The following is a 19,480-nucleotide window of genomic DNA, read 5'->3' on the forward strand; positions in this document are numbered from 1 at the left end:
CGGACTGAATACTTTCCTACTCTGTCCCGCCTCCAGTGTGGCTTCATATCTGATAGTGCCCTTCTCTCCTCCACCAGTTTGGGGTTTTGGGTGCGCTTGTTCACCCTAAACTCTCAATAGGCATATGATGGCCATTGGTTCTAGGGCTGGAAAATATGCTTTTTCCTGAATGTCATACCAGACTGGCTGAGATGGTCTTTCGCTATTCCCATAAAGATTCCTTCTTTTGTCACATTTGCTTTAATTTCCAGTCACAGCGGCACCCTTGCTTGGGGAAAGAATTCAGCCTTATTGGTGTGTGTGTGGGTGTGTGGGTGTTTGTGTCTGTGTGTCTGTGTTAGCATTTCACTCCTCCGTTGCTGGACGTGTGATTGTTACATCACATGTCAGTGTTTACTTTCTAGATTTGGAAAGTGTGAGAACAGAAATCAGTCTTTTCTCTCTTCCACTGTACTGTACTTTTGTACTTTTCTTTCTCTCTCCCACTCTCAGAGAAGATGTGAGAGGACGCCATGATTGCTTTGTCCTGTATATATTACTTAATAAATCACTTAGAATGCAACACTCATGCTCCATGATCGTTTCTGCTATACTCTGCTGAGTGAGTGTGCACATGTCTTTGTATATGTGTCGTTGGTGCGCACCGGGACTGATTTGTGAACGTCCCGGGCTGTGCTTCATCAGGAAGACTCCCGGAGAGGTCTGTCTCATTCCGGGGGCTGCATGTGCCCCCCAGGCATGTTCCAACAGGGGGCAGGCTGGGTGGTTGTTGTTTAGTTGTTTAGTCATGTCTGACTCTTCGTGAGCCCATGGACCAGAGCACGCCAGGCACTCCTGTCTTCCACTGCCTCCCACAGTTTGGTCAAACTAATGCTGGTAGCTTCGCGAACACTATCCAACCATCTCGTCCTCTGTCGTCCCCTTCTCCTTGTGCCCTCCATCTTTCCCAACATCAGGGTCTTTTCCAGGGAGTCTTGTCTTCTCATGAGGTGGCCAAAGTATTGGAGCCTCAGCTTCAGGATCTGTCCTTCCAGTGAGCACTCAGGGCCGATTTCCTTGGCAGGCTGGGTACCCCACCATTATTCTTTAGGGTAAATTTCCTTAGGAAGTCCCAAGAGTTTGGGCACCCTTTGCCAGAAGACCAGCTCAAGTGGACCATTATTATTAATATTATTATTGCAACCGCTAATGACAGCAGGACCTAAGTGGGGATAGATGCTACTTCATTTGTCATATCTCTCCCGGCAGGTGACATGTGTCTTAACACCATTATCCTCACATGTCAAACTATCAGATGAGTATTGTAGTGAAGCTGTCACTTGACTTCGCTTTCAAGTGGTGCATCAGCTCACTTTTCCTCCTGCTGGTTTCCTGTTTAACATGCATGGGAATGGGGAAACCCAGCCAGATGGGCGAGGTATAAATACATTAATCATCATCATCATCATCATCATCATCATCATCATCATCATCATCATCATTTTCCCTGGTCACTGACTCCAATGAATATTAAAAGAAAATATATTGCCTTCACAACTGATGCAGCACATATGCATTTCTTAACTTGGGAATTTGAACCCAAGTATGAATCATGGCACAAGAAGTCATTCTGGTGCTGAACATTCAACAGCCACACCATTGTGACAATTATTCCATTAGCGACTGCATACATACCTTCACGGACAAGGTGTTTGCTACTATTCCGTCTACGATACCTTCGCTAAACGGATCAAAGTGCTTGTCTGGTCTTCTCATAAATTCTGGTTTTAGTCTGTACCCACTTTTGCCATTATATTCATACATTCCCATATTTATTTGCATAGACAAATCTAAGTGACAAAAAAAAATAGAACGTTTCATGGGACAGGTCAGACGCAGAAGTTTCTCTAGCACATTTACAAAAGAAGAATCCTGAAATTCCACTAGAGGTCTCCCTTCCTCTTTATATGCACATGATTACTATAGTACTGAATTCTTTTATATATATATATATATAAACTCATTCCACATATGCTGTTTTGTGCTTCTTTCGTGGCCTGTTCACAGTACTTTTAAAACCACACCGTGGTCATCTATAAATATTGGATATATAATGTGTAGACTGTTCTAACAATAGCAGCACCAAAGGGCAACTACCACTGTAGACATTACTGTGACTACAATACTAATCTCCTGGTTTTACACCTTATATTGCCCATTGTGGTATGTGCCTGGCAATAGCCAAAGCTGCCATGGTTTGCGTTGGTTGAAATGAGCTCTTTGTTCTTGTCCATTTTTGTCTACATTAGCAACTGAAAACTAGGAAAACGTTAAAGTCCCCGTTACCTTCAGCTCTGCATGAAGCAAAACACAAACTACCTATTCAAGAAGCTGAAAAAGAAATTTCAAGGCACAAAAATGATCATTCTTTTTATGGGAATTAATTTCTCAGCTTCTTCATAAATATCCATTGTTTCTATTTAAATCACAGTTGTATGTTTGGAAGGTATGCTTCTTTTCAGGGGAGTACTGGTTGTCCTTGCTTCTGGTCCAATTGACATTTAGTGGTGGGGATACAGTTAATATCTGTTTTACTAGATAGCTGGCTGCTATGGTGAAGGAAAGGTTAATGTGAGTTGCTTGGGATGCAGTTGCAGCATCCACTGATTTATAATTACTGAACGGGCTGCCAAATGTCATCAAAATCAGCAGTCATTTTCACAGAGGAGTAAGGGTTTTCATTTGATGGTTGACCTCAAATACTACAGACTTTTTAAAAAATCTGGTTTCGCAACCATGCTCCATAATGACCGCAATGGAATCCTTCACAAAAGCAACAGATATATTGCTGAATTGCATAAATGGATGAACCTGTACATTATGCTGCTTGTGATTTTAGCATTGCAATTCAAGAAAGAGAACCACATGAACGATCACCCCCCAAAATCCATTTCTGAGTGTGCATATCCACAACGCTAATTCTATTTGCTTACTCAAATATTCCACCATAATTAATATCCTTTCCCAGGACATAGAGGGAATTATAATTAGTGGGTTGTATACAGCTAAATTCTATTCAAAGGAGACCCGTTGAAATTAAAGAACTTAGGTTAGTCTGATTAACGTTGGATACAAACTAGTGTCTCTTTAAAAAGTAGTCCAATTAGACAAGTTCTTCAGAAACTATACACAACAACTAAAGTAAGTGGTAGGGTGAATTGCTTACCTACAGTTTGGAAGTTAAGAGCAACCATTTGACAGCCGGCATTCCAGAAGAGCTGAGGCATATAGTTTGAGGAATCAACACGTGTTCCTTTTGGATAAATTCGGCTCAGCTGCATTTTGTTATACCTAAATTGTGAGTGGTTAAGATAAAATACAACCGGAAAAGCTAACCTGGCTTGAAGAGTTAAACACAAATATTGTACACCTTAACTACAATAACTGATAATTTGATTCATCTGGCACATGACACACTCCCAACAGACAAGGCAATCAGCTTGTAGGTTGTAGGGCTATGCAAAGCCCTCTCCAATTCGGGCCCAAATTTGGCAATTTGGGTCAGACCCCAGTTTGGGCTGGATCAATTTGTGCCTGGTCTGATATGATCTATATCGCAGATCTGGATCACAATCTGTGAATACAGATCTTCCCACTCACTTGCATTGGAAAACCAAAAAAAAGACCATAAACTTCCCCCCACAGGTCCATGGTAGCCCTTCAAGAAAGGATTAACCCTGCAAAATTACAGATAGCTCCTGGAATTTTTGGGCTAGCCAGATTTAAATTTTGGTGAGCTCTTTTTCTTTATCAAAAAAGAAAATAATTTTCAAAAATACTCTGTAGTCAATTGAGTACTCAATCGTGTTAGTTTCCACCTTGTCTCCACCAACACTGTGATTTGAGAGTGCTGAGTGAGATTCTAGCCCTGGAGCTCTCAATAAGCAAAGTCCAGCTCCCCTCCTCCCATCCTGCCATTTTCTTTATATGGTATTGTAATTAATAAATTGCAACATTTTAGTGACATGCTGTCTGGTTTTCTGAGGGACTGTTTGGAGCTATAGGTTTAAACAGACCACTCCGTGTCAATGGAATTCAATCTGTACAGATACTGAGCTTCACTGATTTCATCTGTATCTCCCCAAAATTGACACTGATCATTCTGATTTGATCTGATCAGTGATTCAAGAGTCTAACAGATTGGTTGCACAGCCCTATGCAGCAGTGACACAAGTGTCAGCTCTGCTGCATCACATGCACTGCAACTGTAGAAGCTGAATTGCATTGCAGTCCCCTAGGACTACATAGTGTTTAGCTGTTAGAATCATAGAACTGCAGAGTTGGAAGGGACCATGGCGGTCATCCAGTCCAACCCTCTGCAATGCAGAAGTCTCTTGCCAAACATGGGGCTTGAACCCACAACCATGGGATTAAGAGTCTCATGCTCTATTGACTGAGTTAGCCCAGTGAAGCAACATACAAGTACAGTCGCAAACATAAAAAGTGACCCATGTGGAAGACACAAGATTTACCCACCCGGGAAGAATGGCAGATGAAGTTGATGGACTACATGGAACTGGCGGAAATGACTGGCAGAATCCGAGACCAGGGAGAAGAGTCGGTGGAAGAAGACTGGAAAAAGTTTAAAGACTATTTACAGAAATATTGTAAAATTAAGGAATGCTAGAAGAATGTTGGAATGAAGTGATACGGCTTTAGTAGAAAGGTTATAAGGAATTAAGTACAAATAGATTAATAGAGTATTAAAGGGAAAATAAGGTCAAAATGTGTTAAGATAATTATAGGATAGAAAACGGGAAGATGGAAAGGAATTGCTGGAATAATTAATAGAAGTGGAATACAAAAAGGGAGGTGTGAGGAGGTCGTGGAAATATGTGAAAGAAAGATAAGATATTGGAATTCTCTCTCTCTCTCTCTTTTTTTTTTTTTTTGATGTGTTTTTAAATTGTTTTTGTTTTGTCTTGTTAGATTAATGTTTTAGTGTTATGTAGTGTCTTTGTATTGTAATGTTTTTTTTGTTTTTCTTTGTAGTGTTTAAATCGTTGTAAAAGTAATAAATATTATTAATAAAAAAAAAGTGACCCATGGTCAAATATCTATTGTCCACACAGCAACGAGAAAGCTATTCACACAGAGAATAATCTGGAGAAAATAAGATGGAATCAAGATGGCAAACATTCAACTTGAAGCTGAAGCCCCATTTATTTATATGGTCCACTTGTCTTATGAGTTCCACTTTCTAAAAGAATGGGAATTAATTTTGTGTGAAATTTATATTTTCATTTTCACTGACTGGCTGCTTAAAACTGGAGACCTTGCTCCTTTGGCCCAAATCAACCTTTCACCAACTGCTTTGCTCAGTTGTGACCAAGTTGCTACATTATTTCCCCCTCAATCAATGTCAAAGATACTCCACAAACTCGACGGGAGACTTCGTGAGTTGCTCGAGTGCTTTGGTTTCCACAAAGGAAGACATTTCAAAACTCTTGTTCCGTTCTGCAATTTAAAAAAGAAAATAAAGGTGAAGAGATGTAACTTTCATGCTACTGAATATATGTAAAATCTCATACCATAGTGTAGTGGTTTGGAGTTACTCGTGCGTAAGCCGACCCCGTTTGGGTGCTTGGTTGCCTGGTTAAACCCTTCAGACTGCACAGCCCATCTCCGTGTGGCTGCCTCAGTCACTGGCAGAATCTGTCTGTGGGCATTTCTTAAACCTCTGCCAGCATAAAAGCTGTTTGACACCTAATCGTCTCCGCCTCTCATTGCGCGGGAGTCGCCTGCACAGGGTGGGCGTGGGTAGCGGAGTGCCTGGGCTCTCTTCACTGACTTCCAGGGAAGAATCCCGGAGCCCTTCCACCTCCTCTTCCCATTGCTCTCCTGGACGTGTGTTACGTGTGTTACGCGTATTTCCTTCCCCTTCCACCAAGCTGAGTCTCCCCCTTGTGCTAGGACCTTCACCTGCAGAATCGGAGACCCTCTCCTTCTCCCGTGTCTCTGATGTCAGTTCCCTGACACATAGCATCTACAGAATCAACAAAGAGTGCTTCCAGCATTGCAGAATGAGAGGAAAATTGGTAATGGGGATAACTGATGTATGCGCACAAATGCTTTCATTCATTTAATTTCAAAGTGTATTGTTTTTCTACTTGGTCATTTGTCATCCTTTGGGAGGATTCCACAAGTAAAGAAATGCACACAGCCGCCTATGTCCCATTTTGCTATTGTTCTATGGCAGGGTTAGGGAATCAACGCTGACCACTGGCAATGCTGGGAGGGGCAAGTTCCATTGTGCTAGTGTAAACCCTTGCACTGACGGAGCACATTACAAGGTCATGATATTTTGATGCCAGAAGTGGAGCATCATGTGGCATTCGTGGCATGGAGTCAACACTTTGAAAAGCTTTGCTTCACCATTCGGACACAAATTCTTACTTCCAAATATTCCCCCTTCAAGGGTTCTTGACTAGAAGCCCAGACTTCTGTTGCACATTATACCCATTTTGCTGTAAAAGCAGCATTTGAATGCTGGCCAAATAGTTTAAAAAGTTCACTGATGTGAATAACACTGAGATTATTGACAGAAAAGACTTAACTCCTGATCCTCAAACCTATTAACTTAAAAAGAAGTCATGCTGACGTCTACTGAAATTTCTCTCATGTGGATGTTAAGCCTTAGGCTGCAATCGTAACCCCGTTATTTAGGCTTAAACCTAATGTTTTTATGGGGAGTAAGGGATGGTTCAGTCACCAGTTTGGGGCATAGACCCTACTGTGAAATGAGGCATCAGAAACTTTCATTTCATTTATTTATTTAAACTTGTATACTGCTTTGCCTTTTGGCAGGAAAAGGGACCTATGAATACATTCAATAATTCAGGAAATGAATGAAGTATAACTTTCTACGGCAGCTGGTATATACAGAATGCTACTGGAATATACTTTTGTCAGGGTATCATCCATACTGGGTTTGGTGACTTCGAGCAAATCTCTAGTGTGGGCAGCGGTAGAAATCTGGGATTGGCATGGGAGGCACATAGACACCACACAGCCCAACGAAACCTTTGCAGACACATACTTACACTAGAGACTACCATACAATTGAATAATGCAAAATGTCCAGAGTTCGAAGAGCTTCTTCAATCATTGCTATTTATGGCCAACAATTACCAGTTTGCGTCTAGTGCAAATAGATTTCAGGAATGCAAGTAGTCTGAGACTGCTAAGCAGAGAAGCTGAACATAGATCTTCAACTTTTAACTGCTCTGCCCACAGTGCCTATGAAACATGTGTGCAACATTGAAATTCAAATGCTATAGACTTCCTTTCAAAGGGCCGCAGCAGAGGTCACCATTGCCTGTCAAACCCAAGCGAAACAGGACAGGCTCTCTCGAAGGGGGTTCTGCTCTACGTAAGGGAAAAGGCGTCAGCTTGTTTGCTCAAGATGTTGCAAAGTGCATTCCCAGCAAGGCCACTTCAGCAAAAAGCAGCAGGCAGTCATGAATATGGACCATTAGTTTCTAACAAAGCAATTTACAACAGAAGGGAAAACAACAGTGAAATGTACACAAGAAGACGAGTTCTGCATTCCTGCACTGTGTTATGCATGTAAATGAAAATTGCATTTACAAAGCAATAAAGACTGCAGGTGGGACTCATCTAAGGAGACCAGTCAGTGGAAGCCCTGTGTAAGGACTTCTGCTTGCACAAAGGCACTCCCCCCTGTGAACCCCAGAGGGCAGACTGTTGTACCTGGCAGGTCGAAATGTTTTTACAAATGGAAAGTTTGTCGTGGTACGACCTTGAATTCCACCCCCTGCTTCTAGCACAATTCTACGTTTAAAAACTTAAGACAGAATCCAATAGCTGTTTCCTTTTTTTAAAGGGAAATTCCCTTATTCCGAATAGGATTCCTCACAAGAAAAGGGAAAAGTTGACAGCTATGGATTCCTATCACAGGTACACACTTTATTTCTCATTGATTGGAGAAGAAGAGTTAAGCACATATTTAAATCCTTCCTGTTTCAATCAATGGGGTTCGGAGGTGCTTAGCTTTGACTGATTGTACCATTAACTTTTTGCAATCAGATTGCTTCCAAATTAAGAGGACATTGATATGAACCATATTTTTTTTGTTTTTGAATTGTTCCATCTTACTAATAAATGTTATTGATTCAAATGTTAAAGCCAGCTTGATTCTCTATCAAGAAACCAAGTTGTGCTTCCTTCCATAACCAGCTACCATTTTATTATCCTATTGAGTAAACGCTTAGGTAACTGAGCACTTGTCTGGTTCACAGATCTTTAAGTCTCAAAACTATTGTTGGCTACATTGCCCTTGCAGAAATTGAACAGACTTTTTTAAATCTTAAAAAAAATTCTGTGGAATTTAGGGCTGGGCAATACAGTGGTACCTTGGGTTACATACGCTTCAGGTTACATACGCTTCAGGTTACAGACTCCGCTAACCCAGAAATATTACCTTGGGTTAAGAACTTTGCTTCAGGATGAGAACAGAAATCGTGCTCCGGCGGCGCGGCGGCAGCAGGAGGCCCCATTAGCTAAAGTGGTGCTTCAGGTTAAGAACAGTTTCAGGCTAAGAATGGACCTCCGGAACGAATTAAGTACTTAACCCGAGGTACCACTGTACCTGGTTTTCAACATTGCAATATGTCACCAGCTAAACACTGCAATGGAGCAGTCATTGGCGATCGCATGGTTGAAGGGTGGAGATCAGGTGAAGGAGAAGTTATGAAGATTAAGAGGTATGTGCTATGTGCACTGCAGACTCCTGCTCTCGGAGGCAGGTGAGCCTTTGCGTTTGGAGGGTGAACTCCTTCCACTCCTCCTTAGACAGAGAGATGGAGAAGAAAGAAGCAGCCCAGTTGCAATTCTGGCATCAGGACGTCATGGTTAAGGGAAGGCACCCAGGCTGGGAGTGAGACTGTTCTGCCATTGGAGGGGAAAGGGAGCTGAAAGGGAAGGCAGCCAGTCAGCTGCCAAGGGGGCTTACAATTATACCGCCCCCTGGAGCTTTGAAGGCTGTGCTTTGCAATACATAGCCAGCTCAATTATTCTGAAACGGTTCTTATGTGTGGTCTACAAACGGGTGCTGGACGATGTATCGGTACCCTGCCTAGCCCTAGTGACATCTGACGAGAAATGTAGTTCTGTGACACTTTCCATACTCACTTTTAGATGTTTCAAACGACTCAAACTTCACAGGCTGTATGTAGTTCACCAAGTTTGACATTTCCTCAGTGGCCATGGCCTCGCTACCAGCTGTCCCCTAGAACGGAGACAGACGAAGGTCAACATTTCTGTCAAAGCATCCACTGCCCCAAGTTAACTTCATAAAGACTACCAAGAGGTGCAACTATGGATAATCTTTTTAAGGGCCTCTGATATTATCCATTAATAGCCTATGGGTGGTGTTCAACTAAGGTTTCCATAGAGCAGACCCAAGTTAGTAGCCCTAAGTTGCTCATGTTCATGAATCTCAAAGGGTCTACGAATTAGCTGAACACCACTCTATTTTGTCATTCAAAATCCAGTTGCACTGAACCTCTGTGGGAGCAAAATGAGCTACTGCTGTCTATCTCTACTACAAATTCCCAAACTACAACGTTTGGTGTCATTAGAAGACTTTCAAACCTCCTAACATCTCTCAAGTTAGGATGATGAGGAAATCCACGTAAACCAGCTATTTATTTTATTCTTACGGGCTTTACAGGCATAATTTGTCTCCCTAAGCAGCTCGCAGCAATTAAAATTCAACACATAGCTCTGCTGGGTTGTTGCAGAAAATAAGACTCATGTACTCAGGAGTACAAACGTAAAGGAAAGGCACCAACAAGGGAAATACCGTATTTTTCGCTCTGTAACACGCACCTGACCATAACACGCACATCGTTTTTAGAGGAGGAAAACAAGGGAAAAAACATTCTGAATGAAACAGTGGATGTATCATTTTTGTGCTTCATGCTGTGGCCACAGACATGTGATCTGATGGTGAATTTGGGGTGATCCAATGCAAAGATCCTGAGGATCCATGTGGATCCATGCTTTTTAACCACGTTTTTGCACCATTGCAGCCCCAGGCAACAGTGGGTGCGTGATTTTTGGGGGGCAGGCTGTAGCCACGGACATGCTATGTGATCTGATGGTGAATTTGGGGTGACCCAATGCAAAGATCCTGAGGATCCATGAGGATCCATGCTTTTTAACCACATTTTTGCACCATTGCAGCCCCAGGCAACAGTGGGTGTGTGATTTTTGGGGGGCAGGCTGTAGCCATGGACATGCTATGTGATCTGATGGTGAATTTGGGGTGACCCAATGCAAAGATCCTGAGGATCCATGTGGATCTATGCTTTGTAACCACATTTTAAGTGGGGAGGGAAGGAAAAACAAAGAAGGGAAAAGGAGCATGAGAGGGGTGTGCAGAGAAGCAGCTGGCTAAGAATGCAGGAGAGGGATTTAACGGGAGGGAGGAAAGAAAGGCAAAAGTTTCCCCCCACCCAAGCACCCAAACCAGCCAGCGCTCTCTCTCTCTCTCTCTCTCTCTCTCTCCCACACCTGCATGTTGCCTGCTAGTCCCTAGACGCAGCACCGGAGCACAGAGAGGAATTAGAAGGACAGAGAGGAATTAGAACTCTGCTTTCCCCTCTGCTTGCCTGGAGGGGAGGGGCTTTCCCTGCTCTTTGTTCCATTTGAGCAAACACAGCAAGGAAACAGAGGTGGGTGGGCAGTAAGACCCTGAGGCAGAATGCAGGAAAGCAGCCGCTTCCTCTTTTCAGGTTTCCCTTCTCCGTGACTCGCGATTTGATTTTTGTCTGATTTTTTGGCTCCAGGGACCACACATTCGCTCCATAACACGCACAGACATTTCCCCTTCCTTAATAGGAGAAAAAATCTGCGTGTTATAGAGGGAAAAATACGGTAGATTGGAGGGGAAAGAATCGGTCTGATAACGCCGGGACAAAGAAGTGAGGACCAATATTAGGCACCTGCGTCCATTTGGGGCCAGATGTATTTCTTGCTGCTGGTGTGCATCATCGTAAAGTTGGGAGGGACCCCAAGGGTCATCTAGTCCAACCCCCTGGAATTCAGCTAAAGCATCCAAGACAAATGATGGCCATCCAACCTCTGCTTAAAAACCTCCAAGGAAGGGGAGTCCACTGTGAGGATACCCAGAGCTTGCAGGGTTAACAGCTCAAGGGAAATGACGTCCTGTCACTGGGGGGGTGTTCACATCTTTGTTATGTGAACGTTTTTTACTTTCTGTTTTGGCTGCGACAGGAGAGGCTTCATGTCTTCGCTCTCTCCTGGCTGATGTTGTTTTGCTTCTGTACAATAAAGCTTCGTAGAATAGGAAGCTGCTGTATGAGAGTTTTACTGCATGGCTGAGATTCCTTCCACACAGGGACACCACTGCGCAAGATACTCTGATGTAGCCGGGAGCAGCAGGTTGGCACAGTGGAAGCGGACTGGACGCCACAATAGTCCCACTGTCCGCAGCCTTGATGGACTCTCATCGGAACATCCACAACCTCCCGAGGGAATCTGTTTCATTATCAAATAGCTCTTACTGTCAGAAAGTTGTTCCTGGGGTTTAGCCAGAATCTCCTTCATGGCATGGAAGAAGGAGCAGCTACGAAACAGCCTGTGGGCCTCTGGTCAGTAGTGGAATCCAGGCTGCCCTTTCCTTGCCACGGCTGTATCACACACAGCAAATGACAGCGTTCGTTAACTGCTTGTTTATTACTTTTCTTATTTGCGGGGCAAATGGCTGTTGGAATTCTTTCTGGAAGGAAAGAAGGGGGAGCAAGGCCCCTGCAGCTATTTATTCTCTGGATGGTGGCAGAGGCAACACCTTCCTCTTTGGAGGGGAAGGGGTGAAATCTCCAGGTGGATTTTTTACTCCTGACAAGTGACAGAGGCAAGCTGTCTGCAGATGGCTTCAAGCATCATGAAAATGCTATGAGGACAAAGGAATCTGAACTGAAGGTCCCCATATAAAATCAAACTTTTCTGGTTGCTCTTGTTTCATGTGAGGTTTGTTTGTTTGTTTGTTTTAGGATAACATATAATCTTTCTTGCTTTAAACTGTGGTTGAGCTGCAAAGGAGACATGGTGTACTTTCTGAGTGAACATGGCAGTGGTGGAAGGCACCCCCAGTTTTGAGGAGTTGTATTGAAAGGGAGCGGGCTAAAGCATTTGTGCATTTAAACTGAAGGCAACACAATGCAAAAAGCAACAACACTGCCCTTATTCCCCATGAATAATAAAATGTTACATTTTTTATTTGCTCTCCGTGATGTCATCCAAATCTTTCTAGATGGCATAGAGAGTGTCATGATATTATCCTATTTGCTGCACGATCCTGATTGGTTAGGCTCTCTTAAGAATGGACAAAGCAGCAGAGTCAGCAGAGAGAGAAAACAATGGCTGCAAAACACATACACAGAGAAACATACAGAGGCTGAGGAAGAGGACGGAGAGATGTCCTGTGCAATTTGGTCAGTATCATTTCTGCACCTGAATTGTGATACTGACATCTCAAAAGCCACATAATTTTAGCTCAAGGCCTCCAAAAACCTCAGCAGGAGAGAAAACTTTTGATGCAGACATGAACTTCAAAGCACGGAACCAGAGCGCAACCTAGGATCCCATATTCCAGAAATAAGGCCAGCTCTAAAACATGGGTCTCTTCAGATAAGCTCAATAGTCCAGTGGCAAATATCTGGTTCTGTGGCAACGTCTTGGCCCTCACTATCCACAAGATGGCAGTGCAAGACTGTGTCATGTGGACAAACATGTAAACATGCTTTCAAAGTCACTTTTCAAAAATGATTCATCACTTACTTCATCCATTGATGATTTTTTGCAGTCATCGTCATCGTCGTCGTCATCGTCACTCTCGATCTCTGCTTCCCCTGCAAAATTTTATTTGAAGAAGGAAACTCGGTGTAGTCAACCGCTTCCCAATATTCACACCTTTAAGCTGCTGTTGTTACCAGAGTCACTTTGCTTCATCCAAATGCAACTACAGTACCATAGGCTCAAGATGGTATCTTGGTCTAGTGTTTTGGCTTTCAAAGCATTCCTCTGTGGCCAAAAAAGCCATTAGCCCTTCAACACATTAATGTACAAACAGTAACATTGTTATGATATTTAGCCATACTTACAAGTTACGGAGTGCCAAAACTCCCATTCCCCATTTTCACAGTTAAACTTTGGTTACTTTTTGGTGGCTGTCAAGAAAGTAGCAGAAAGAAGAAATTCCAAAGAAATTTCCCCAGTAGGGTGGGTTTACTGTACTTTTGTAGATTGAAGTGGCAGCATTTTTTGTTTCTTTTAATTTCCTTTTAAAAAGTAAAGCCTTGCTCAATGGCAAACCCCCTCTGAGTGTAATTGCCAGTGGGGATCAGATGGAGAAGGATTTGTTAAATGGGTGAAGAGAGGAGGGTCTGAATCAAATCCTCCCCCCCCCCCTACTTATAATAAAAAGGTAAAGGGACCATTGACCAATAGGTCCAGTCGTGGCCGACTCTGGGGTTGCGGCGCTCATCTCGCTTTATTGGCCAAGGGAGCCGGCGTACAGCTTCCGGGTCATGTGGCCAGCATGACTAAGCCGCTTCTGGCGAACCAGAGCAGCACAGGGAAACGCCGTTTACCTTCCCGCTGGAGCGGTACCTATTTATCTACTTGCACTTTGACGTGCTTTCAAACTGCTAGGTTGGCAGGAGCAGGGACCGAGCAACAGGAGCTCACCCCATCGCAGGGATTCGAACCGCCGACCTTCTGATCGGCAAGTCCTAGGCTCTGTGGTTTAACCCACAGCATCACCCACATCCCTAGCCCGCTTATAATACTAGCTTGTTAAAAAAGCAGCAGCAGTCAATATGAGGGATGCGTCAAGTTCCTTTTTCCTTTGCCAGGCTAGAACAGAAGAAGTCAGGTCATCTGCCTTGAAATTTTTTTTTTAAGTTTAAAAAAGAGGGAGAAAAGGCACAAAGGAAAACTCTAGGCCACTTCATCCTATAGAATACAACGAGCCCCTCCAAAGACAAATTCTGAGAAATTTCTCCTACCTTTTCCCATTTTAAAGACTTGAGTCTTATCCCTCCCTTCACTTCCTCAGTTCTTGAGGGCTTCGTTTAGTGCTCAGGGGTGGGGCTATTGTTTTAGCAGTGAAACAGCACAGGCAATGAGCTTATGTGTAGAACCTGGAGAGTCATTCACTTCTGACTCTCAGCTAGGCCCCAATCTGGGCAAACTTGTGCTCTCTGCTCCTCCTGAATAGCCACTTTTGTATCTAAGCAGAGCAAAGCGGTGCAAGGTTTTAAGGAACTGTTCTTCAAGAGAAGAAAAAAGGACGAACACTTCTCAAAGTTCTGTTACTCAAGCAACATTGCTGAATGGATGCCATGTTGTCATCAGCTACTTATCCTTCTATGGAACAAAGGAGCTATTTCTCAGCTGGGATGAAGTAGAGACCAGAAGAAACGTACCAATGTCCCCACTGTGGAAGGACATGTGGATCCAGAATTGGCCTCCACAGTCACTTACGGACTCATTGTTAAAACCGTGTTTATGGAAGACAATCTTACTCAGCTACGAGTGATCACCAAAGAAGAAGAAGAAGAAGAAGAAGAAGAAGAAGAAGAAGAAGAAGAAGAAGAAGAAGAAGAGGAGGAGTTTGGATTTGATATCCTGCTTTATCACTACCCGAAGGAGTCTCAAAGCGACTAACATTCTCCTTTCCCTTCCTCCCCCACAACAAACACTCTGTGAGGTGCGTGGGGCTGAGAGACTTCAAAGAAGCGTGACTAGCCCAAGGTCACCCAGCAACCGCATGGGGAGGAGCGGAGACGCGAACCCGGTTCTCCAGATTACAAGACTACCGCTCTTAACCACTACACGACACTGGCTCTCCAGAAGAAGAAGATAGCATGGAAATATTTGTGATAACATCATCTATCAATTAGCAGCCAATTTTGAAAGGACACTTTCTCCCCCAGCCACACTTTACTTCTCTGTGTGTGTGCGTGCAAGACTGTTGGAATTCTCCTGTTGAAGGGCTGTGCTATGTGTGAAAGAAAAGGAGTTATTAGTCCAAAGCTTCAAGTCCTATATTATGCCCTGAAATACTGAGGCTATCCTTCTTGGGGTACACACATGGAGAAATGAGGCTTTGCTCCAACAGACTTCAGGAATGGTGTCCTGGTGTTGATGCTAAAAGACAGCACAAGCTTCTGAATGGATGCTAACAAGTGAAGAATGAAGGAAAAAAATGGTTATGGTTTGACATAAAAAGAAAGATGCTGCTGTCATGGAAACGGACTGCAGGGACTTGGACACAGTGGCAGAAGGCAGGCAAGAATCACGAGCTTTGCCTTACTTGGCACAAAGGTTGAGGTTGAGCAATATTGAAGTAGTAATAGTGAGGATTTGCCTGTATTGATTCCCTCCATTAGAGGTGCTCAGCTGGCCTGCTGTGGATTAATTCTGCCCCTGAGGCATATTCTGAATAGGTAAAGGTAAAGGTACCCCTGCCCATACGGGCCAGTCTTGACAGACTCTAGGGTTGTGCACCCATCTCACTCAAGAGGCCGGGGGCCAGCGCTGTCCGGAGACACTTCCGGGTCACGTGGCCAGCGTGACGAAGCTGCTCTGGTGAGCCAGAGCCACACACGGAAACGCCGTTTACCTTCCCACTAGTAAGCGGCCCCTATTTATCTACTTGCACCCGGGGGTGCTTTTGAACTGCTAGGTTCTAGCACTACTAGAACTGCTAGAATATCCTGAGGCATATTCAAAGTTTGTCAAGAGTTTCACTTGCAAGGATTTTTATTTTTTTAAAGTGTTTTAGAGTGACAACAAAGAGATGTCCTAATACATGCTGGTCCCCTTCGATTTTCTGTGTAACATGTGCAATATGTAAATGATTAAATTTGCATGTGAGCATTAGGAATCAAGCCATAAATGGCACCTCCTTTATTAAGGTGACCATTTGAAGAGGCCTTCAGATCTGTCCGCCAGACCACTTTCTGGAACATAAAGTAGCTTCCTACCATACAAAATCTGGGCATCCCTGTCCAACAAAGTATACTATATGTTTTTTGGAGAAGTCGGGGATAGCTATGACTATCAGAACCAGTGGCTTACATTTGTATTATGCAGAGGATATTTGTGTCTATGTGTGCTTAAAAGTGATTGTAGTTTTGTAACATGTGCTCCACCGCTTTTTAAAAACAATATATTGCAGGGAAAGTGTTTGTTTACCGGCTCCAGGAGAAGAGGGCTCAAACCCGCTGGAAGCATCGCTACACGCATTCGAAGCTTGTTCAGACAGCTTTTTCCTTCCACTACCATCCGCAGACTTCTGGGACTTCTTTTTATTCTTCACCAGAATTTTGTACATCAGGTCTGCCGGGCTTGGAAGAGGAACGCCACGTTCAAGCTGAGAAAGGAAAAGGCACTGGCAGTAAAGCTGTGTCTCTTTAAAGCACCATTTCCACACGTTGGGGCCGGCCCAAGACATTTGGGCACCTGAGTCCAACCACAAAACGGCGTCGCCCTCCCCAGGAAAGAAGAGGTGAGGGAAATCTACATTGTGAACAGGGGGTGGGGAGAAAGAAATCAAATCAACCTTACCCTATGGTTGAAGTGGGAATAAAAGGCTGCCTTGGGGAGAGGGGACAGACCCGCTCTGAATCATGGCAGGTGGATGCAGACCCCAGGAGACCCCAGAGGGCAGCCCCCACCATTTCCTCTCTTAGAGTGGGAAGAGATCAACAGTGCCTCCTATCTGCCAAGAGGCCATAGCTGTCAACGTTTCCCTTTTTTAAAGGGAATAGGATTCTGAATAGGATTCCTCGCAAGAAAAGGGAAAAGTTGACAGGCCACTGCGGAGGTGGCACGGGGCCGGGGCCTGCCAAGGAGGCAGAAGATGCAGCCACTGAAAAGCATGCCACAGCCATCACTGCCGCTGCGGCAGCAGCAGTGGCCAATGCATTCCTTTGAGGCCGGATCTGCTGCCTGAGGCACCAACTGCACCTTGGTGATATAATATTTTGCCCTTTGTAAGGCTTCACTCATATTCGTTTCGCAGGGGCCTTAAAGCACATCTTGCATCCATATGTCCCTGCTCCTTCCTTTTGCCTAGACCAGAGGTCAGCAACCTTTTTCGCCCGTGGGCTGGTCCACCGTCCCTCAGAACATGTGGTGGGCCGGACTATTTTTTTTTGGGGGGGGGGGGAGGATGAACGAATTCCTATGCCCCCAAAATAACCCAGAGATGCATTTTAAATAAAAGCACACATTCTACTCATGTAAAAACACCAGGCAGGCCCCACAAATAACCCAGAGATGCATTTTAAATAAAAGGACACATTCTACTCATGTAAAAACATGCTGATTCCCGGACTGTCCGCGGGCCGGATTGAGAAGGCAATTGGGCCACATCCGGCTCACGGGTCTTAGGTTGCCTCCCCTGGCCTAGACACACCCTCTTCTTCTGCCTGCAGCAAGGGACAGCTCTGCCAGTTGATTTGTCAATGTGCCGACTTTTCGTTACAGCTGAGGAATGCTCATGTCCAATGTTTCTTGATTTCAGGAGGGTTCCTGTGTCCCAGTTAGGAAAACAACTACCTGGGGATTTCCCCCCACATAGAAGAAGCACTGCACTTATGGGGAACTGTGTGCATGACAGAGTACAATTACTTTACTCAGTTGCAAATTCAGGTAATACCCCCTCCCCATATGTGGTGGGCTGGCACACAATACTCTGTGCACATCTGTGAAGCCACTAACCTCTTCCTTGGCAAGGATGCCATTTCCTTGCTTCACAAGCAAGATGTTCAGGGACCTGTGGCAGCCCACGTAATCAATATACCTGAAGGAGGATCTCCAACCTCGTCATTCAGTCCGGACACTGAGGTCCAGCTCTGAGGGCCTTCTGGCGGTTCCCTCACTGTGAGAAGTGAAGTTACAGGGAACCAGCTAGAGGGCCTTCTCAGTAGTGGCACCCGCTCTGTGGAATGCCCTCCCGTCAGATGTCAAGGAAATAAACAACTACAGTCATACCTTGGTTTTTGAACAGCTTAGTTCACGAACAACTCGGAACTTGAATGTTGCAAACCTGGAAGTAGGTATTCCAGTTTGCGAACTTTGCCTTGGAAGCCGAACATCCGGCACGGCTTCGGATTGGCTGCAGGACGCTCCTGCAGCGAATCGGAATCCTCATCTTGGTTTCCAAACATTTTGGAAGTTGAACGGACTTCCAGAATGTATTCTGTTTGAAAACTAAGGTATGACTGTATCTGTCTTTTAAAAGACATCTGAAGGCAGCCCTGATTAGGGAAGTTTTTAATTTTTGATGTTTTATCGTGTTTTTAGTATTCTGTTGGGAGCTGCCCAGAGTGGCTGGGGAAACCCAGCCAGATGGGAAGGATATAAATAATAAATTGTTGTTGTTGTTGTTGTTGTTGTCAGAGTGGACTCTGCAATCATGTGATTAATTTCTTTCACAATAGTGCAAGTTATGCACTTGCTGATGCTATGACTCTCTTGACTTTACATGGTACAAAGCTAGACACCTGTTGTGGTGACTCTTTTAAAACTACACTTGGGCACCCTTGCCAAAAATCTTTCAAAGTACAATGTGTGATATAGCACCTTACCACACCCACTATAACGTGCAAAATAAAGAAGAGTCTATTTAGAGGTGCTATATGAAAAGCAACGGAAAATTCAAAATTGTAAATCAGTACTTTATATTTTTACTGCTACTTCTTCTTTTTTTACCAAAGAGGAACAACTTACTGGGTATTTTTCCAGTGGCTCCATCAACAGGGCATCACCAAATATTAATCTGCAATATTCTGCCATTTTTGCCTGTTGCTTAGGGCTGAAAAGGGAAGAAAACAGGGAATTAAATGAGGGTTATTCATAGCATCGGAAGTGCCAGTAATGGAAAATTTAATATCCTTTAACGAGAGGAAGAGGCATAATTTTTTTGAACCTATCCTCCTAAATTATTCTCACTGATATGGAGTCATTACACGATTATTCCGACTCTTGCGACAGTTCTTTTCACATACACTTTTACATTAAAAATACAATAAATGTTCTCAGACATCTGCAGTGGTAAACTGAAAAAGCTGAACCTGCCTCACATACAGGCAACTTATACATGCTTAAGAAAATGCAGAAGATGAATGTGACATTTGCACGCTGTTAAACGTAAATATCTTATTCTACTCCTGTATGTAGGTTTGTGGTTCCTGCCTTAGGTTTCAGAGTTTTCTCGGGTGCATATTGCTGCTCAGGGTCAAGACTAGAAAGCAGGCATAGAATAAATGTTGAAGTTTCCTCCAAATTTCCCAGTCCTTGCCACCTTCTTTTCCCTGTGCCCTGAGGCTGCTTGGGTGCTTTGCAACAGTTGTTGGGATTATGAGCAATATTAACTGAA

General features: G+C 43.9%; 1 protein-coding gene across 2 annotated transcripts in view; it reads right to left on the minus strand.

Moving 5' to 3' along the window:
• Nucleotides 1–19,480, minus strand: part of PLCB1 (phospholipase C beta 1) — a 468,615-nt gene that overhangs the window by 96,509 nt on the left and 352,626 nt on the right. For both annotated transcript variants that reach the window (XM_028722210.2, XM_028722211.2), the window contains exons 13-19: nt 18,832–18,916; nt 16,291–16,468; nt 12,868–12,938; nt 9,193–9,289; nt 5,412–5,496; nt 3,206–3,330; nt 1,675–1,829 (exon numbers count right to left, since the gene is read on the minus strand). In XM_028722210.2, the coding sequence (XP_028578043.2) occupies nt 1,675–1,829; nt 3,206–3,330; nt 5,412–5,496; nt 9,193–9,289; nt 12,868–12,938; nt 16,291–16,468; nt 18,832–18,916 (796 nt within the window). The remainder of the gene's footprint in view (nt 1–1,674; nt 1,830–3,205; nt 3,331–5,411; nt 5,497–9,192; nt 9,290–12,867; nt 12,939–16,290; nt 16,469–18,831; nt 18,917–19,480) is intronic.

Source organism: Podarcis muralis, chromosome 3 (assembly GCF_964188315.1).
Source record: "Podarcis muralis chromosome 3, rPodMur119.hap1.1, whole genome shotgun sequence".
NCBI classification, from domain to species: domain Eukaryota; kingdom Metazoa; phylum Chordata; class Lepidosauria; order Squamata; family Lacertidae; genus Podarcis; species Podarcis muralis.